At 40.8% G+C, this 19930-nt stretch overlaps 1 protein-coding gene across 1 annotated transcript in view; it reads right to left on the bottom strand.

The window, feature by feature from the left end:
* Window positions 1–15846, bottom strand: part of USP34 (ubiquitin specific peptidase 34) — a 122672-nt gene extending 106826 nt beyond the window's left edge. The window contains exon 1 of the mRNA XM_080341322.1: window positions 15714–15846. Within this exon, the coding sequence (XP_080197448.1) occupies window positions 15714–15756 (43 nt within the window). The 5' untranslated portion in view covers window positions 15757–15846. The remainder of the gene's footprint in view (window positions 1–15713) is intronic.
* Window positions 15847–19930: the final 4084 nt, after the last annotated feature.

Raw genomic sequence — 19930 nt, 5'->3', positions numbered from 1 at the left:
CTAAGGCCAAAGCACAATGCCGAAGAAACCAACAACTCTGACAAACAATTTAGGTCAGGCTTACCACAAAACACAGATCCTTAACTATAGATAGTCTCATAAAAAGTCTTGCCCTGAATAAAAGATTCACAAAAACTTTGTTTTCCCATTTTTGTGAGCATTGTTTTGTTAAGATTAATTTGTTCAAACTTGAGGCAAAAATTGTTAACAATTTAGTAGGAACAAACCTAATTCTAACTTGTATGGGTTTACATAAACATTTATACATTTATAAGACTTCCCTCATCCCCACATCACCCTACTTAAAAAACACACCCTCTGACAAGTAGCACAGTAACTCCTAATTTCCAGAGCAGCCTTTTCGAAACACTCCTGAAATTCTCTCCATGAGATCAAAAAAACCTGAAAGCAAACCTGTCCCTTAAAAGATGCAATTGCCACGTAAAGCGCAGAGAAGGTAGAAGTTATGGAAATACTGATGCTTATGGCCCAGGTCAAAAAAATAGGGATACGCACTAGTCAAAGAAACCTGTTATTTTCCTGTTTGTGCATTCTACATCTCGCACGTAAACCAACTTCAACCGGTCTTATTTACTAATCACTGCTAATTAATGTAGTGGCTACAAACACAATCTCCCCTTCGTTCTCTGTACCTAGAAATAATATTGTTTTTGTTCCTAAAAATACTCAGGAAGCTCAAAACCGGAACAACCACACTGAAGCTGCAGTTTTCACTGAGTTGATCCGAGACTGTGTCACTATCAAAAGGAGCAGCGACACATCTGGCAGGGCTTCTCCTACTGGACCTTCATTGAAACTCTTTTGCTCCTTGGTAGAAATCATATTTTTCAGCTCAGCTAATTTACGTCCTCAGAACCAATATTTAAATCTTAGGCTTTCAACTTCCTGTCTTATTACAAATATAAACTTTGTGGATACTCTTGATTTATAGCACCTCTCTTCAAGGACACATGCAGCTGGAAGTACAGCAACAATTGGCTATGAAACCTTCCTAATTTTTTTAACTGAAAAAAACTACAGACAGAAAAGCAATAGGAACAACTGCACGCATCATTTCTCCACATTTGTTGATATCAGTCAGCTCTGTAAGGGCTTCCTTACTGCACATGATTTCAACTTCTCTTCCAATTGATGATGTCTCTCTCTCTCTCCGAAATAGTTTTCTTCTACCTTAAATGCACCAGAAGTTAAAACAGACTCATTCACTTGTAAATTCAGCATAACCTTTTATTCTCTCCCATGTTCAAGCATCCTGCATGCCCCAAATCCTCCTTGGCCTGCTGTCTCCCCAGCCTCCCACAAGTTCAGTATTTTGAACGCAGCAGTAACAACCGTGTCAAACTTTTGAAAAAACTTTTAGTGCGACAAGCCCCTTTCTTGCAAATTGATGTGGTGGATAAACCCTTCCTTGTTTCATACCCAAGGCAGTGATTCCCACAGGATGTGCTAAGGCACACTTCCATGCTGTGAGAGCATCTGAAGCACATCCAAGCAGCAGCTCGCGTGCTCTCATCAATAAGAATTGACAATATGTGCTCCAAAGCTTTACAGCCAGTTGTTCCATGATTTCTCTCAGCAGTGACACTCCAATCCCAGGCTCAGCTCCCTCACTCCTGTTTCCAGTGGCTCCTTCTTTCTCCAGGCACTCACAAGCTGGCGATGTTTGTTAGAGATGACTTCCCTAGTTTACTCCTGAGTTCTCTGGGCTCAGTTTTCTTCTACTTCCTTAGATTTGCTCCAGCAATTTTTTCTTCTCAGTTAAAACCTCCTAGACCTTATCACCCTCCAGTCCTCCCTTTTCCCTCTTACTTTCCATGCACACAAACATCTTTTCCCTGAGCTAGATCCAATTTCAAGATCAACATAACCCAGTCCAAGTCCACACTACTAACAGCATCCATAGCCGTGCATTTCAACTACTCCTAAACAATCATTAGGAATCCAGAGAGCCTGCCTGGGAACTGAGCAAATTCAACTTACCTATCTAACCAAAAACTACCCACTTCTTTGTTGGCTTTGTAAGCCACTGAATACTCAGGTGGCAGATATGTAAGCGGGGCGGGGGGGGGGGGGGGGGGGGGGGGGGGGGGGGTGCTGGGAAGACAAGTATGCATGTGAGGTTGAGAGAAGTAAACACCTTTGTAGTGACTGCAGATGTAAAACTGCCCACTCATCTGGAGAACTTCACCCTAACACTGATCATCTGTAGGCAAAGAAACTGAAGGCCCTATTACTAACAGGGTGTGGAAAAAACAGAACGGTGAAGGCCTTAAACAGACAATGCAAGACAAAACTAACCAGAAGAAAGAAGAAAGACTAGTATGTAGGTAAATTCCAACTAAATATATTCTACAAATATAACATAGGAAATGGGGTCTTTCTGCGTACTTGTAATGTCTCATTTCACCAAACCATTACAATGTGATGGCATAGAGATCTTTTTGTCACAGTAATACCATAAAAGAGAGAGCTGAGCTGCTTAACTAACACAAAGTAATAATTGCTTGATTATCTTAATATCTTCTCACGTGTAAGTTTTCAGATGTTCTTTTAAAAAAAGAATCAGACATACTTAAAATGTAATTGTTTATTCAAGTGGCTGACAAGAAGCCAAAACACACTAAGGTAAAACTTTTAAACATTTCAGAAAAAATAAAGTCTCCCAGCTTACTTGGCTAGCATTAAGTCTTCCACAAAAGGGTGATTTGCTAAAAGTATATTACAGTACTAGAGGCAACATGATCTCCTAAGCTAAGAAAAAAAACTATTAATAAAGCTACTAAACCAAGAAAACTACAGAAGACGAAAAAAAGGTAAATCAGCTGCAAAGAAGGGGGCAATATAATTTCAACTCTTAAAAAACAAAGCTCAGATTGTAAGTGCATTTTTAGCAAGAACTCCAGAGCTAGAGGAACAGACTGTAATTAGACCTCAAGGACAGCTATCATGCTAGACTTGCGAGGAATATCTTATATCCAAAGGTCACTTATCACATTAAGTACAAAATCAAACGGCAAGTGAAAATAATCTTTTTTTTTTAAGTATACTTTATCTGCTTGCAGAAACACAAAATACTAAAAAGTAAACCATGGAAAGCTCTTTACTGTGTGTTACCTGTAATTTCTACATATTGAAAACTATAAGGAGGTGCAGTTGCATAGAGATTCTGCTCCCTCCCCCTCTTCCCCCAAGCCACATCTGATACCAGCTTCTCATGGGAAAGACTGGATCACTTTCAAAATGAACATTATTCTCAGAAATTGTTCCCTGACACAGACTAAATAGAGGAAAAAAAGAGCCATACACTAAATGAAACAGTAGTAGGGACTATAATACTACTCTTGAAAGAAATATATACGTGATTTTCTGTATAATGCCACTGTTCACATAGAAAACTAGCACTTTAATTTTTATATATATATATATGCCCTGACATGTTTTCTGTTATTTGTAGGGAGAGCCTTTTTGTTTACGATCAATATTAAATGAGCTGGAAACTACAGAGTTTAGTGTCTGCCATTCCTTTTCTACTTTCACCTATAAGAATTACTCCATTTTTATTATAAAGAATTCGTGGTTGCCTTACATTTATTTACCAGAGTTCTTCCAGACCTTTACAAAGCCATCTTTGACAGGTATCTAAAAGGACAGTGCCAACTTGAACTTCGGTGGCGACAGTTTAACTATCCAAGCTTTCCTACAACTTGTCAGTGAGCAGAAAAAAAGTCTCCTTTCCACTCTTCAGTCTCCATAAAACAAAAGTGCCCCACAATACTGACTAGATACACATAACCAACAAGTGCCAAAACACAGAACTCACTATCAAATAAAAAAAAGCAAGTTAATTCTTCAGTATTAGAAACACTGTGTAAATGTCAGGTTAACATAGGAAAAAAAATCAGACCTGTCACCCGAGATATTGCAGTAATAAAATTCTATAACCATATGGTTAAGACACTTCCAAGTGCCTTTACAATATCTTTATGATACTGAGTTGTCAATGCACACTCTCATCAAACCACCACAGCACTACAGATAACCATACCCACTTCGATCTTGAATTCATTTTAAGTCTACATTGATCTTTAAGTTTCTTATATTTATAAACGCTCCAACTTCATAGATTCATTTCTTACCTGTAAACTTTTTATTACAAAGTATACAGAGATTACAAAGCAAATATTACAGATACAATATAGTAGCTTAAAGACAGTAATTAGTAACCCTTTTAAAGACTCAGCTCCTTAGGAAAACAAACTGATAAAGTTACTGGCCTCTGCCAGACACAAACTTTTGAACATAAAAGTAATTTCAACAAATCTGGCAAAGGTTTGCAAGTCTAAACAATACTGTCTTCTTATGAATGGAAATAAAGCTACTCAAAAGAGTAAGGAAAAAGCACAACGGGTCCCCCAGTTACCGTTAAAATCAGTTATATGCTGGTTATTCAGCACCTGCTGAATTCCTTGTAGCCACCATGAGATCAGAAAGGCCTGAAGAGTTCCAATTCAGTATCCCATTGTACAGCATAGCTACACCACAGTAGCACAAGCCTTGCTGTGTTCATCAGACAGACAGCACTTATAAGATATAACTTCACCAGAACAGGCAAATCAGCTCATCTTTTGTAATTGCTGCCTTTATATTATCTCTCTGTTGCCCTGCAAACACCACTAAGTCCTCTCTCTTTGAATCTCATTCTCTTAACATGTATTTCCCTTTCCATCCTATCTTCCTCATCTTCTCCAGCAAAACCCTATTTTCCTTTTACCGTAATATGCTAAGGCAGCATGGAGCAGAGGCTGACTCTGAAAAGCTGCTTGAAATTTAAAGTTGTCATCTTTCAAAAGTGATGCCATCCTAAAGTTTTCAGCAAGCCAGGTCACGACTGCCTTGGGTTAAAATGCACCCTTTAGTATGGTCATAGACATTTAACTAACCCAACAATCGTCCTTATTAAGAGCACCTTAGGATTTTCACCTTCCCAAAGACAACATGCCACAGCAACCACTTCCAAGGAGAAGAGTTCCATACAAATTATTTGAAATGCAGTCAATTATTCAATTATCAGCTGATAATTCACTCAAAACTGCCCAGATGAATTATAAGTAAACACAAGTGTGCTGCCAGTTCAGGTCCAGAAGCAGCACTGCAATTTTCAGACAACGTAAAGCCTAAGTTATCATGTTGCGCGAACCTGCACTGTTCCCAGAGAGTTAGCCAGAGTTCAAAGTTCACAAATAACTGAATCCATGCAGTACTATTTAGCAGTAGAAATTTGATCTGGACTATAAGGGAGTGTGAAATACACCATTCAGGTTGGGTTATGCCAATAACGGGAGAGGCAGCAGTAGCACATCCAGCGTGGAGTGCTGCATCAAAAATTTAAGGAGCAGAATAAGCTTGCATCAGTTCAATACTGCGTAAAGCGGGAATGGCTTTTTTGATCTAAGATCAACTTGTGGATGATGGGGATGTGAACAGAATCCAAAATGGGCCAACCTGCACATTGCTCTGGCTTTGCTGGCCCAAGAAGACACATCAAGAGTCTCAGCATTGTCTTCATCTTTATATTAAAGTTGGTACAGTCCTTCATTAAAAAATCCATCTCAATTTAAGTAGCATTCCCACACAACCAAGTCTGCTTGACATCACCAAAACATATACTAGATGTAAAGAGTCAGGCTGCTCATCATAATATTTTGACTCTGGCCTCTACAAGTTCCTTAAAGAATCAAAGCAGGATTGGACAAGTTCTGCATAAAATGAGAATTTCCTAGCGTATCACTAACTACCCCAAGGTAAATTTCAAAGCTAGGGCTGACACTGCTGACGATGAAATTACTGCTCTCATAAAGGACTGCTTACCTTGAGTTTAAAATAGAATACCTACTTGCGTTCTTTCCTTTTAAAAACATATTAACTTCAAAAATAATATATCACTACTTGAATGACTCTGGCTTTGAAAGATTTGTCTTTAAATACTTAAGCTCCGAAATTTTTAAAAATACTACTTCAAGGTGAAAACACAGAACTCGAAGATTATCATACTATTTTGTAAGTAGAACAAAGATTTAATAGCATGAACAAGGTTCCAAAAGCTAAGGAGGTTTCCGATTGGTCTTAATTAAGAGTAGCAAGGAACGCAAAAATTAAAATATGTACTCCAGGAAGCACTCTATTTTCAAGAGAGAACCTTGCAAATTAGTTCAGCTGTACTACTTGGCACACTATGAATCAGCTACAGAAAACAACAACAGCTTTTTCCCCACAACCAGAAAGAAAAGGCCCACGACTGAGCCACCACAGCCAGTAAGAAGTAACAGATTATCAACAGACTTATAACAAAAGCACCCAATGACTGTGGCTCCAGGTTTTAGGGACAAAATCTGTGAGACGCAAATATTATTAATTTACTTCTTACAAAGTATATTTGAGCCTGCTTAAACAAAGAGATAAGATAGATAAACGGGTGATGGGTCATTACACTAAATGGAGCTTCAGGCAGTTCGTTGAAAGCCCAAGAAGAGCTTTTGAACTCCAAGGCATTATTATTTATTTTCATCAACTCGGACACAAGCAATGCCCATTCAAAAATAAGAATAAAATATTGATAAAGGATGGGCAAGCAGCGAAGCTGCATTCTCTCTCAACTTTCAAACATATGCTCAAATTTTGCACTGACTTCTGCCAGATAATCTGTATTTAATAATTCCCTTAAACAAACAGTGTATTCAGTAATCTACTGGCTAGTGCATAATGCTGGATTTTTTTTCTGAGAGCTAGTAGACAGAAAGAAATGAGAGCTTGCTGAAGGCAATGTCTGTGGTCTATGCAAGTATCTCCAAGACTGCAGTGAAGTCTCATGACAAGCATTATCTGCAATCAGAAAACATATTTACATATGTCATTTCAATATAAACAAATATTTTGCAAGTCGGATATCAGCAAGTGCACATATCTGCAACTATGGCTAAACACAACGTACAAAGCCAACTCACTTTGGAAAGATTCAAACCGGCACTGTTGTTAAGACTTCGTGAGCTTCAAGTTGGAGATTAAAACTGATCTCAAATGTGATCAACTTGACCAAACTGTATCTACTTTAAATATCATATAGCAGATAAAGCATCAAGACTTCAGAATTGAAATAGTTTCTGGTAAAAGTTTTATTTCAAAGATTAAGAAAAAAAGTAGCTCAAAGAAAAAAAAATACTAGTTCAACCATAAGTAAACTAATAATAACTGGCCAATGAGGCAAAGAATTAACTGCACTGACCATCCTTAAACCAAGCAAAAGAACCTCCTTTTTATAGCTTTTGAGCTCACTTTGCCCAGTGCTATCCTATACTAGTTCCAAGCAAAAGAAAGAAAAATAAAGTTGTTCACACTCTTCTATCAACTGATGCCTATTAGCCTAGAATGTAAGAGGCTTCGTCAATCCAGTGTGAAAAGAGTTTTTCCACACGCTTCTGAGATGGGAACTCACGTTCTGCATGGATGCTGAGCTAGAAATCGTGCCTCAATTGTCATGTGGTTTTGAAGCCTTATTTACCGAACTTCTACAAATTAGCTTAATAAAGGTCAACACCCAAAGGCGTTTTTTTCCACAAGGATTTTTTCCACTGAGTTCCATCTTCAACCATTTGCTCCAGCACTAGATCTCCCAGAGGAGTTCTACACATGCACACAAGTACATACGGATAAACAGGGCAATTATTTCCTCTTCTAATATTACCTGAAAATAGCTGAAATGTATTTGCACCAAATTTCCTCCCGAAGCTCACCTTTCACCATACATGCCAGATGTGGAAAATCCTGAAAGTAAAACTACCCATAAGCTGGGCATTTTAACCAACTGTTAAGAAAACCACAGAGATCCTCAAAGTTATATGTCTGTGTTTTGCATACAGACTGTAAATCAATTCTCATACAGAGAAAGGCAGAAAAATAATGGCTTCTCACCTCTTCACAGATTAGATTCTAAAAACTGCCCATTTGCTACACAGAATGAAAAAGATAAATTACCACAATGTATGCTTAAACAAAGAAATTAGATGTCTACAACTATGCTTAATTGCAGCATCCTATAAGTAGCATTCAGTAATCTTCACCGCCACTTGCTCCTGAAGATGGTAAGATTATTTTTCAGGTTGTCCCAGCATCCTGACAACTATAAATGCATAGATTAGCCTGCAAAAATCCTTACTTGGTAAAACTAAGAGATGAGCTACATTAAAAATATAAAAAAATAATTTAAAAAGTACATCATAAAAGCCATTCTATACAGAGAATCTTTCTTTCCTCAGTATGAAATTCTCTTCTGTATGGTGGGAGACCGAACAAGACTTGTTGGAAACACCAAGACACCAAGGTAGCACTGCCATGATCCACAGGCAACTTCTGACTGATATTTCTCCCCTCTCCTGAATTAGACCTGAACAGCCATCAAGAGAATACCAGAAATGAAAAAAAAGATCTATTATGTCAGCCTGTTAAATGAAATAGTAATATGAAGACACAGAACTATACATACATCAACACTGAAGAATTAAGCAGGGTGGAGGAGAGAGGGAAGAGAAGAGAGAGAATTCAAGTAAGCAGAATGGAAACCGAAAAATGGAAAAAATCATGAGCACAGAAAAATAACTTTGAGAGTTAACAGAAGAGTTGCAACAAAGATGAGGTGCAGGATAGAGTATGAATATGACCAAGTATTTAGACGAAACTAAATACTCAAAGAAGAAAATGCAAGAAATAATGGGAACCAAATAGTAAACATTGCTTTCCCCTCCAATCTCTAAAATGGCTAATTGCAGTCTGCTCATCACTTGTCCCCAGAACATGATTCCAGGAAGCAAGATCTGCTTTTCTGACTCAATGTTACTTGAACACAGGAAGACAGAAGCAACTGCAGTGACACTAACAAATCAAGTAGCAAGGAATTAAGAGTCACAAAGCAAAAAGTCGGTGTTAACAATGAAGAGATATATATTTTACTGTTGAACATAGAAGAAAAATAAGTAAAAGGGAATTCTACAAGTTAAAAGAAAGAGTAAGTCTCATAATCACCTGAAGCCACGCAAGTTACGCCACAGAAAACAAAATGGTTGGCCCCCCAAAAGCCAAGGCGTCGCCTCCAAGGCAGGCGGAAGGATCCAGGGCCAGAGTCTGCTCTCCAAGGTCCTGCCCCTTCACCCGCCGCTCCTCATTTCCAGCCCAAGCACCCTCGGACTGACAACACTCCTCACACCCCCCCATCACCTGAGCATCTCACAACAGTCACAACAGCTGGGCTCTCCCAGGAACCACCACCAATATCTACAATCACCTAAAAAACACGTCTTCTGGGACACATCTCTGGAATTGCTCGGGACTCCCATAACTTGGAAACTACCCTTACAGAAGAAAAGCCATACATCTAGAAAAGGTATGAAAAAATAATTTAACATGAAGTTTTCCTACACAGGGACTGAGATTACTTCAAGTTCTACACTAGCCACATATCCTTTAAAAAAATCAAATAAAGCAAGTGATGTTTTTCTTTCTTTCTTGAATTTCACTGAAGTTATTCACATAACTAATACGACTGCAGAGTCTATGCAGGCCCCTTACCAGAAGGACATCTACAGCATAAAATTTGAGAATCTCTACTATAAATAAAGGAATTAATTTCCTTAATATTGCCTGTGGTAATTAATGCAACAATGTCAGCTACCATGGTTTCCTTAAGCTTTAAGGGCATTGTAACAAGGACTTATCCAACATAAGATTTCCCTTATATACAAAGAGAAAGATCTCAGTAAAAACATGTCAACAGTCCATAACTCACTACAAAACTCAACAGAATGGGATTTACATAACTAATCTTCAGCATCAGTGCTCAAGTGGCTTGAGCAATGAGAAAGAACCAGTCTTCAGCAGCCTGAACAGGAAAAGTTTCAGGACAAAATCATTTTTGATCACATCAAATGACACGAACCAAAACCGTTGTACAGAACAAAAGCTGAAATACCTTTCTAAAAATAGAAGTCTTTTAGCTATTAAAGTCACAGAGGTTTTCCTTCAACTGCTTTACAATTAAAACCAACAAGTTAAAACTACTTTATCTTAGTGTCACCTTCCCTTTTGCTTTAGGAAGTTCACAATTACAAAGGATACAAGTTACTGTCCTATTTTTTTCCTCTGGTTACTCTTGATTCATTTGTAGTAGCATTTCACTACACTCCCTAGTAATTGCAACTTGGCAATAAAGGAAAAGTTATTTTTGTTTTCCTTTCCTGCTCATCCCCTTAAAAAGACTCAAAGACAAAAGTAATCAATTACTAAATTCAGGTTTTATAAACCACTGAGCTTCTTTTCTTCAACAGGAGACAGTATAGATTTAGGTTAGTGTAATAAAGTTGGGCAGTCACCCTAATAACTCCTCCACAGAGTTTCTGCAGAAGTTTTGAATACGGAAATATCATGTCAGTGGATAGAAAACATGAGTCTTTAAAAAAGGAAAAAAAAAAAAGAGTCATGCAACAGAGAGAACTGTTTTACAGTTTTGCACATGAGGAATTGTCAGTCAAACAAAACACTAGATCTCCACAAAACACTGGGGGTAGTCAAATAATCAATACTGAAGCTTACAGGCAACCACTGAAAAAGTGACAGCAGCTCTTGTAGACCAAGTGATGTTTATTATCCAATATTTGTAATAATCTTATTATAACATTTACCCAATATCTAAAACAATACACAGCATAAAATATTCATCCTCTCCAGATCCCAAAGAGCAAACTGAATGCTGCAATGTTTTGGAATACTTCACTTTCTTACCTACCTCAAGGTAAACATGGCCTCAATCAACCTCTAAGTCTACTCTTGGTACTTCCGAAATGCCAGAATTACATGACAAGAAGTCAAGCCAAGCATCTTCAGCATCCAAATTCAGGGCTATCCCGAAACTATACAAATAGCAAAACACCCTGGCATCTCAAACATTTTATGGACTTGATCATATAGGGAGCAGTTCTGCAGGCAAGCTGACAGTGGAAACAGACAGAAAACAATGATATTAGCTACATCCACCTCTTGTGTATGAGTACACTCTGTGGGTTTTTTGGGGTGGTGTGAGTGGGGTTTTGCTTTGGTTTTGTGGGGTTTTTTTCTTCTTTTTTTTTTTTTTTTAAATGTGTTACTAAAGGTTTAAGAGAAAACATAGTGAGAAAAACTGCTTGCAAGCTTGTGTAATAGAATAATACCTAGAAGCATCTACTCAGTGTGAAATGACTTTATAAGGTTTCAGATCTGCTAGGAAAAAAAAAAATGGATTAAAGAAGTAATCACTGAAGAAAGTGAAGCAGAATGCTGGGAAGAAAAACTTAGTTCCCAGACAGCACAAAGTGGGAATAACCTAAGCCTACCAAAGGTATCTAAACCTACGACTGCCGCTGTATAATAAAACCTATTTTTCCATGTTGTAATTTATTTTTTTCTAATTTTTATAAAAACCCAACCAAACCAAACCGAAACAAACCTAAACCACCTACGGATTTCTAAGTCAACAGACATGACCACCAGCTGCAGCCCCAAAGGGAAGGCAACCAAGCCCAGCCAGGCTCCCTGGGACACGCCAGAGCCAGGACTACCAGCACAACTGACTCAGGACCAGCCTGAGAACTACATTTCCACTTTAAGCCAAAATACGGCACTCTCAGGCGCACAGCGACAATCGTACACTCAACCAACACTTATCACAGAGCATCATGTACTTTCAAGTGAAGCCTGTGGAAGTGTCCAATGGTAGCACGGTTCTATAGGTACCTCAAACTACTACTGTAGCTTCATGTGTGACACAGCAACCTGCAAAACTGTGCTGTAAATGACCCAAGACAGAAAAATGCATGTTTATTGTTACATTTTTGTATTTTCTGACTTACTTTAGGGTTAAGACTATCTGGATAACTGTGCAGTGCCTAGCAAAACAGAACTATCCTGATCAGGGCCTCTAGACAGCACAGTAATGTAAATATTACTAAAGAACAAATGAAACTCAATATAATCCCTCCTAGACTGACAAGAAATGGCATCCAAAGAAACCAAGGAATGTACAGTGTGTCGATATCAGGGTTCATTTTGGGATACAGAATACTGCAAGTTAACATAAAAGCATATAATGTCCTCCAAGCATTTTTGCTGTAGAAAGTATATACATTTACATGAGCCTCTATAATTAATGTCATGAGAATCTGTTCTTAAGTCTTTTGTAAATGAGTGCCCTTATCGTAGAAAGTAAACAACTGGGCCTTCTTTTTTTTCTTTCTATTTCAGGCTACTAAAAATGTTTATGTTGTGGAAGATTAATTCAGAAATCAGACCAGACTTTTAATAGACTTCTGTTAAACCCCTGCCTGGGAAAACAGAAGTGATGCTAATGTACCTGGAGCACTCGATGAGAAATTACACCGTTTACTCGGAATGAACATCAGATTGTCTTGCAATGCAAAAATTTCTTTAAAGACTGGGCATTTTGCAGAGGAACTTCTGTTTTACTGAGTTCCTAGATCAAATCGTAACTTGAAACTAGTACTGCTTCTAAGGAAATAACTTCAAGATCAGGGAATTTACTTGGTTTCGTGCTTAGATCAAATGCTGAAAATAAAGATGCTGCACGAGGAAAACCAAAACACCAACATCGTTGCTTCTGTCCATAAAACATCCCCTGCTTCTCATGTGTACACACAGCCACAAGGCTTTGCATTAAATAGGTATATACACTTACATATGGACCTTTGATCAAAAATAAGTTTTTCAAACGATAGGTTTCTAGCTCCACAAGTCCTTGGGCCCAAGGAGTGCCTGTCACAAAATCAGGCCTAAGGACGTGGAGCCTTGTAAGGAGCTCTAAACAAGACATAACCCTGGGCCTACACATGATCACTGTCAGAAGAAATTCCAGCTCTGCGCATCGTTATGGGTTGTGGGTTAATATTGTAGTAGTTTACAGTGGAGCTAATATGCTTATAATAAAAACATGCCTGGTTGTTTCCAGAACTGTTAAATTCCATCCTCCTGTCATCCATATATTGGTAACTTCTGAAGAAAACTGGAGCTTCCCACGTGTTCTTTTCAAAACAATACATGAGGAGCTGTGAGTCAATTCACTTTCTAAGTGACCTGTCCTACATTTGATACCAACTAATTATTTTGTAAACATCAGGGTAAAAGATAACAAGGGGTAATATGTGTTCTGTGTAAAAATGTTTAGTTTAGCCAGAAATTTCTAAAACAAACTACATTATGTTTCCTGGACCTCTTTCAACACAGTGTTTCAGTAGTTTCAGTGAAGAGGCGATCCCAAATGCTCAGCAGGCAGAAAAGGAAACTGCTGGCAGTCTCTGGCTCACACATTTTGGGCATGACCTCATTCTTTACTACCACTTTTCATTTTTGCTGCAGTGTTTTAAAAAACAAGGCTTGACATCATTTTTACACGTTACCTTTAATTATTACTTAAGAAATGCAAAGAACACAACTTGAAGTTGTAAAAGAAAGTACACCTCCCTTACAACTAATTTGCATGTAGAGAGAAGGCAGGTGATACACACAATGCACCATCCTATAAGCCTTTGCATCCAAACACACACACAAAATAGGTATTTTTATTTAAAGTGTGCTTCTTTCTCTGAATGGAAGACCAAACTTAATGTTAGTTGACCAGCATTTTTGGAAGTTAATTATATATCAACAGCGGCGCATAATTTCCCAAATAAATTTAACTCAAAAAAATAAATTTCCCCTTCATAAGTATCAGGTTTATATCTTAAATTATACAGAACCATTAAATTATCCACACCCTAGTTATATATATTAAAAAAGTTGAAGTGATTTAAGATACTGCTTTAAGGGAAAGATATAGCTGCCTAAATCCCAATTACCTTAAAATGGTTCTAAAAATAAATCCACAGTGGAATTTCAGAGATTTCTTGAAATATCTATTTTTCTGTTTGATCTTAGCAATCTCAGCCAAGTTTAAACAATGCTTATTTATCAATCCATCAAAACCAAGCGAAGTTATCTCTTCCAACACATGGCTGTCATCAGTGTACCATTGGTAGTTCAGTCTTATTTTGAACCTACTGTTTAAATAAGCAGTCTATAATACCAACATGTTCCCCACCTCTCCAGTTGAGAAGGATAAGATATGCATGCTAAATTAAGTAAACATCACAACGATTGTTCAAAACGAGATATTGGAATTACAAGCTTAGCCAAACTTGGCAAACAATTTCAACAACCCAACAGTTCTCTGATGTTAACCTTCTAATCTGATCTATTCCAGCCTCCGGGCTCTCCCGAAAGTTAGCTTTACACAAACATTTTCACTTTTCAAATAAAACACTGGCCATCACTGCATATCATATTTCTCCAGCAAGAAAGAGGCCAACGTGCAACTACCATAGTATCTACTTCTATATCTTATGAAAGAACAAACATCATATACAATTGGGCCCCACAAGAGTTATGAAAAAGAAAACTCTACCCAAATCCTGTTCTAGGAAGTATTCCATGCTTCACTTTATTGGAACAGGACTTGCCTCTAAGCAGATTGCAGTGTGCAACCAGGAAAAATATTTATGTTTGAAGATCTGAGATACCTAAACTTCCCTCTAATCACAAACCTCAACTGATGTTTGTCGAATTCCTCAGCATCTCTGAAAATCATGATTTTTAGCCTTTGTTCATGAAGCAGTGCACAGAGACAAGGCTCTGGGAAGCGGGGAAGGTACCTTGCCTGCCACAGAGAACTGAGAGCAGGTTCCAAGGGACACACGAGGCCTGCTGCATAAGGGGAAAGGGAATTTCGTGCCCAAAATCCAATCGGATTTCAGCAACGCCGGGGGGACTACCTGCTGTATTAACCCTCCCGGCTGTTTAGGGAACACCTGTAAAGAGGGAAACTTCGCAAGGAAACAAGAGACAACCCCCGATGCGAAACACCCATGAGCTCCTTCCCACCCCCCCAAGCCCGGCCCTTGCAAAGCCCAACTCGGCTCCTCCAGGCGCCGGTTCCGACAGTCAAACAGTCGCTTCCGATTAAAAAAAATAAAATGTATATATATATATGTAAGTGCCCGAAAACCACCTCCCTTGTCCCCCCCACCACCCGGCGAGGGGGAGGCCGGATCACTCAGAGCCGCCTTGTTCTGCTGCTTAAAAGCGACCCAGCCCAGGCCCGGCCTCCAGCTGCTCGGCAGCCGGCGGAGCGGCAGCTCCTCAGCCCGGCCAGGCCCCGCTGCGGCTCCCGGGGATGCCGGGCTGGGAGCGGGGGGCTCCTCACGCCACCGCCCGGCTCACGTCCCCGCCCGGCCCCACACGCAGACACCCGAGGGGCAGGCGGGAAAGGCGGGGGGGGCTCTGCGGAAGGCCCGGCAGGGGACGGCCCCTCCAGGCCGCGAGGAGGAGAGGAGGGGAAGGGAGAAGGAAGGCGCGGAGCGGGGCAGGATCTCCCTCTATGGCCACCCCGCAGGGAGACGGAGGTAACCCCGCGCCCAGGAGGCCCGAGGCGGGGAAAGGGAAGGGGTGGGGGGGGTAAGGAAGGAGATGGAGCGGGGTTATAACCCAGCCCGTGTCGAGGAGGGTACGTGGGGTCCCGGCCCGGAGTGTTGGGGGGAGGGTAGCGGGGGGAGGGCGGCCGCACTTACTCTCATTTAACACCTCCAGCAGCTCGGCGCAGCTCTCACACATTGTTCATTAACAGCAGCAGCCGCCGCCGCCGCCTCCTCCCGACCATTGATTGATCCACTCGGTGCTGCTGATTGATGATTGATGGGGGCCGGGGCGGGGGTCAGTCCGGGGGGGAGGGGAAGGAGGGGGCGGGAAGGAATAGGAAGAGAAGGAGGGGGGGGAGAGGCAGGGGCCGGTCTGGGATCCGGGGGAGGAGGAGGAGGGGGGGGGATGGGGCGGTTGATCAATGCAAATGAGCCTGTGGCGGCGGCGGTAGCGGCGGGGAGGAGAAGCCGAGTCACTCACTGGTTCCAGTGACTCCACGCGCCGCCATTTTGCTGAGGGGGAAGGAGGAGGGAGCGGAGGGGGGGGGGGGGGGGAACAGGGCGCTCGGGCTCAGCTCGGCAGTTTCCGACCAGGCAGAAGACGAAGGTGGCCGAGTCCCTCCTCCCTTTTCCTTTCGGCTCCGCCTTCCCCACCCCGGGCCGAGCGGCGGGCTGGCGAGCGGGGAGGAGGAGGAAGGGGGCGGGCCAGCAGCCGGGGCCGGGAGGGTAAAATGGCGGCGACGGCCGTTGCGGCTCCGCGCGCGCCCGGCTTGGGCGGGAAGCGCGTTTCCCTGCCCCTTTCCCGCCTCCCGTGAGGGGAGCGGGGGGGGGGGGGGCGGCTGATCTCCGCCAATAACGCTGTGGTGACAGGGACAGAGGAGCGGCCTCTCCTGCTTAAAGGAGGAGGGAGGACTCCCCTTTACCCGGGAGGTGAGCAGCCGGCGGGTTTAGCCTTCCCTTCGCTGAGGGCTCCCCCGGTTGCTCCCGCCTCACCATGATGGAGCCGTTTCTCTGAGGGACCTCCGGCCTGAAGGGAGCGCTTGGTGCCCAGCTCCGGCGGGCACGCTGCGTAGCGAGGAAGCTTTTTATTTCTTAAGGCGGGTTTTCATGTTTTATTATTATTATTATCATATTTTTATTTAGTCTTTCGATGGTTATTGCCGTTTTCCGTCTCCTTCCCACCCAGCGCCCGCTGAGGGGAGCTGGGCCGGGCTCGGGGACAGGCGCTTCCAAAATAAATACTACGGTAACGTTTTATACAAATAATTAAATTGGTTTTTACCTCATACGGTTTTCGACCCTGCTTGCCTTCCCTTCCCTCCTCCCCCGCTTTGGACAGTGATTTATTCTGCATAATAAATGTCTACTGGTAAGTACGGCGTCTGTGGGTAGTTGAAAATACCGCGTTTTCGTGACGAGACACGGTCTATCGCTTAAAAAAATAAACGAAAGGGCTTCTCTTAAAGTTGTGTAATTTATGCTGATTGAAACAACCACTTCAGTTAAATCTTGTTCGAAGTGTGCGTACAAGTTCAGACCCTTAGAAGATGAGTTTTAAAGCAAGCAGCAGTTTTCCATACAAAAAAAACCCCCTTTTTTTGCCATGTATTAATCTTGAATACTCATACGCTCCCTGTCCCAGGTACGTGTAATTGGAATATGGACCATATTATTTGTCTTGGATTTTTTTCGCCCCAAAATAGGCGCTTTACTGGTGTGGTGTAGTGGTTTTTATTTCTGTAGTACCACCCAGCGGGGAGTTAGTGTATTACTCCCAATGCTTCTAGTTTACTGACTCGTACATAGGATTAAGGAAACAAATCTATTAATAGCCGCAATGCAGATGCAATATAGTTTAATAGAAAGTAGAATTGCCAAATTAGGAAAAAAAAATGGAGTTCTTCAGTGGCTGACTGAAATGGAATAGCTGTTGTTAAATATAAAATACATGGCTGGTGTCACTGTGGAAATGCAGTTCTGGTTTTTGTGTCCATAAGTGTATTTATACAGGCTGATAACAGCACTGGGGGTTCTATACATAACCGCCCACTCAAGTACACAGAATGTTCTCCTGACAGACCTCAAGGCATCGGTTTGTTAAGCTAAGATGAAAGAACTCGGCTACTGTTTAAAAGTAAGAGATAAGTTATTGTAATAAAAAGATCTCAGCTACAACTGCTGTGGAAGTCAGGAATATACTGGAATGATATCTCACCCGGACTTCTCACTATGTGTTTTTGAAATACTTTCCAAGTTAGGCTTATCAGCAAGAAGAGCTATTCGTAAATATTCCCTGCTGAAATTGCCGTTTACTAAAAATTTAACTAATACAGAAAAATGACGTCTTTGAGAGTCTACATGGGACGCAGATTCTCTATCACTTTAATTCAAGTCATGTGTTATTGCAAGTATCTTTCAAACAGCATTTCTGAGAATAACAAAGGAAAGCAATAAACGAGACAAGAGGAGAGCTGTGAGTTAATATTCCCTGAAACTTTACTGATATTTCTTGTTATGTGTAACTTAGAGATGTTTTAATTCTCGACAGTCATAATATTTTCTAAATAATATATTTTCTATTGATAGACAGATACCTAACCATGACTAACTAGTTAGTTATTAAACTCACTTTTAATAACTAAACCACCACAGCAACGTGGTGGTTTAGTTATTAAAATGATATGCATGTGGCCTTTTTTGGTTGTGTAATCTCTTTGAGGCAGCCTGAAAACTTGTATAATAGAACAGCAAAAGAGCAGAATGTTACAATTGTCACATTCTGCTCATGCCTGAATTAAGGGCCCAAGCCACCTTTGTCTTCTACAGCACCACTTTCAAAGCTTGAGGTCTGTCAAAGGCAAATCAGAGGTTTTTATGTTGTGTCATTTTTCACTTGATATGTGTCTGAGATGATTTAAATTATCTTTCTTTTGCATGTCTTTTTTCATGGCTTTCATGACTTGTCTTTACACAGTTTTTGTTATCAAAATTGAAGTTAGTGATGTTGGAAGCCAGAGCTGTACAAAGCAAAGCTTACAAAGCACCTGAACTTTGTCATACCAGAAGAATATAAACACTGTATCTCCAAGAAGTCACGTTTATTCACTTCCTCAGCCTTTAACATCAGATTGTGCAGGTATTCCTGCCAGTGTGGAATGAATCACTGGCTATAGGATACGAGTGAGTTGTCTGTGTCTGGAAAGAGCCCATAGTTTTTGACAGAAAGTGTAGTTCTACAATCTGCATAAGCTGATTTGAATTTGCTCTTTTCTTTCCCCTCTTCCTTCCTCACACAGACCTTGCAGTAAATTTTATAACAGAACCAAAATTAGCTGCCGAAAGATCTCAAAAGATTGTTTTTCCTGACAAATCAGCTCTTTGATGTGATTGCAGTGCCACATAAACACCAGTGAGCACAAGGAAGAGCCTTCTGAAGCGCAGTATCGCATGCCAAGTTCAATGGATACAACAGAAGAGTGTGGGTGACCTTGAGTCACTCCTGCTCTAGTGCAGGCTGGAATATTGCCAGCCAGATTCTTCTTACTGCACATAAGAGCTGGTGTTTTTTTTTAATAGAGATGAAATCTCATATATATATTTATATATATGTCTTCTTTGCATTGCTTTTTTTTCCTCTTGACCTTTATTTTATTTTCACATGCCACCCTTCAAGGTTGTTTGATCCCCAGGAGGCCCTTTTTCCTTCCCTCCACTGTGATGCTCCTCATCTGGAAACATTTGCTCTGGCAAACGGCCAGCACAGTTCTTCTAGAGCAGGAGCTTAGATAAATGCAAGACGTGAGCAAAACTAAAATTCTTCATCCAAAGTGTGCGAATATAATGGAAGGCTGGTGAGGAGAAGTGTAAATACGCTCAAGTGGCTGCAGCTGGGGTGTAGAAAAGAAGATACATCACAGTTTTTTGGCCTTATGTGGTTTGATGAGTGTCTGGAGAACACAGGCCTGTGAGAAACACAAAAGGCACCTTATTGAATATGCTTGAGATTCCTGCTTTGCTACAAGAAAGATCAAAGCGCAGTGGAAAACTGCTGGAATCCTTGAAATACAGGCAAAACCAGCAGGCTTGTGGATCCTCCAGCAAGGACTGGGCCCTGCAGTGCTTGCCTTGCAGTGCACAGGTACCTTGGTAGCGTTAACAAGGTTAGCAATGTTAACAAAAATAAATTTATGAAGAGTTTGGAAACATATATACATATACTTTTCAAAATTAATGTGCCACTGTGTGCCAACACTCAACTAATACTGTAGTCCTGTTTTTCTTTAAGGTAAAGATGGAGTTAAGCGCTCACTACGAGAAAACCAAACCAAAGCCAACCCAAGAAGCCTGAGGTGGAGTAGCAGTTGATGGTT

This window comes from Nesoenas mayeri, assembly GCF_963082525.1.
Source record: "Nesoenas mayeri genome assembly, chromosome: 3".
Lineage (NCBI taxonomy): Eukaryota > Metazoa > Chordata > Aves > Columbiformes > Columbidae > Nesoenas > Nesoenas mayeri.
The sequence above is the reverse complement of the archived record's forward strand: the minus strand, read 5'-3'. Positions and strand labels throughout refer to the sequence as shown.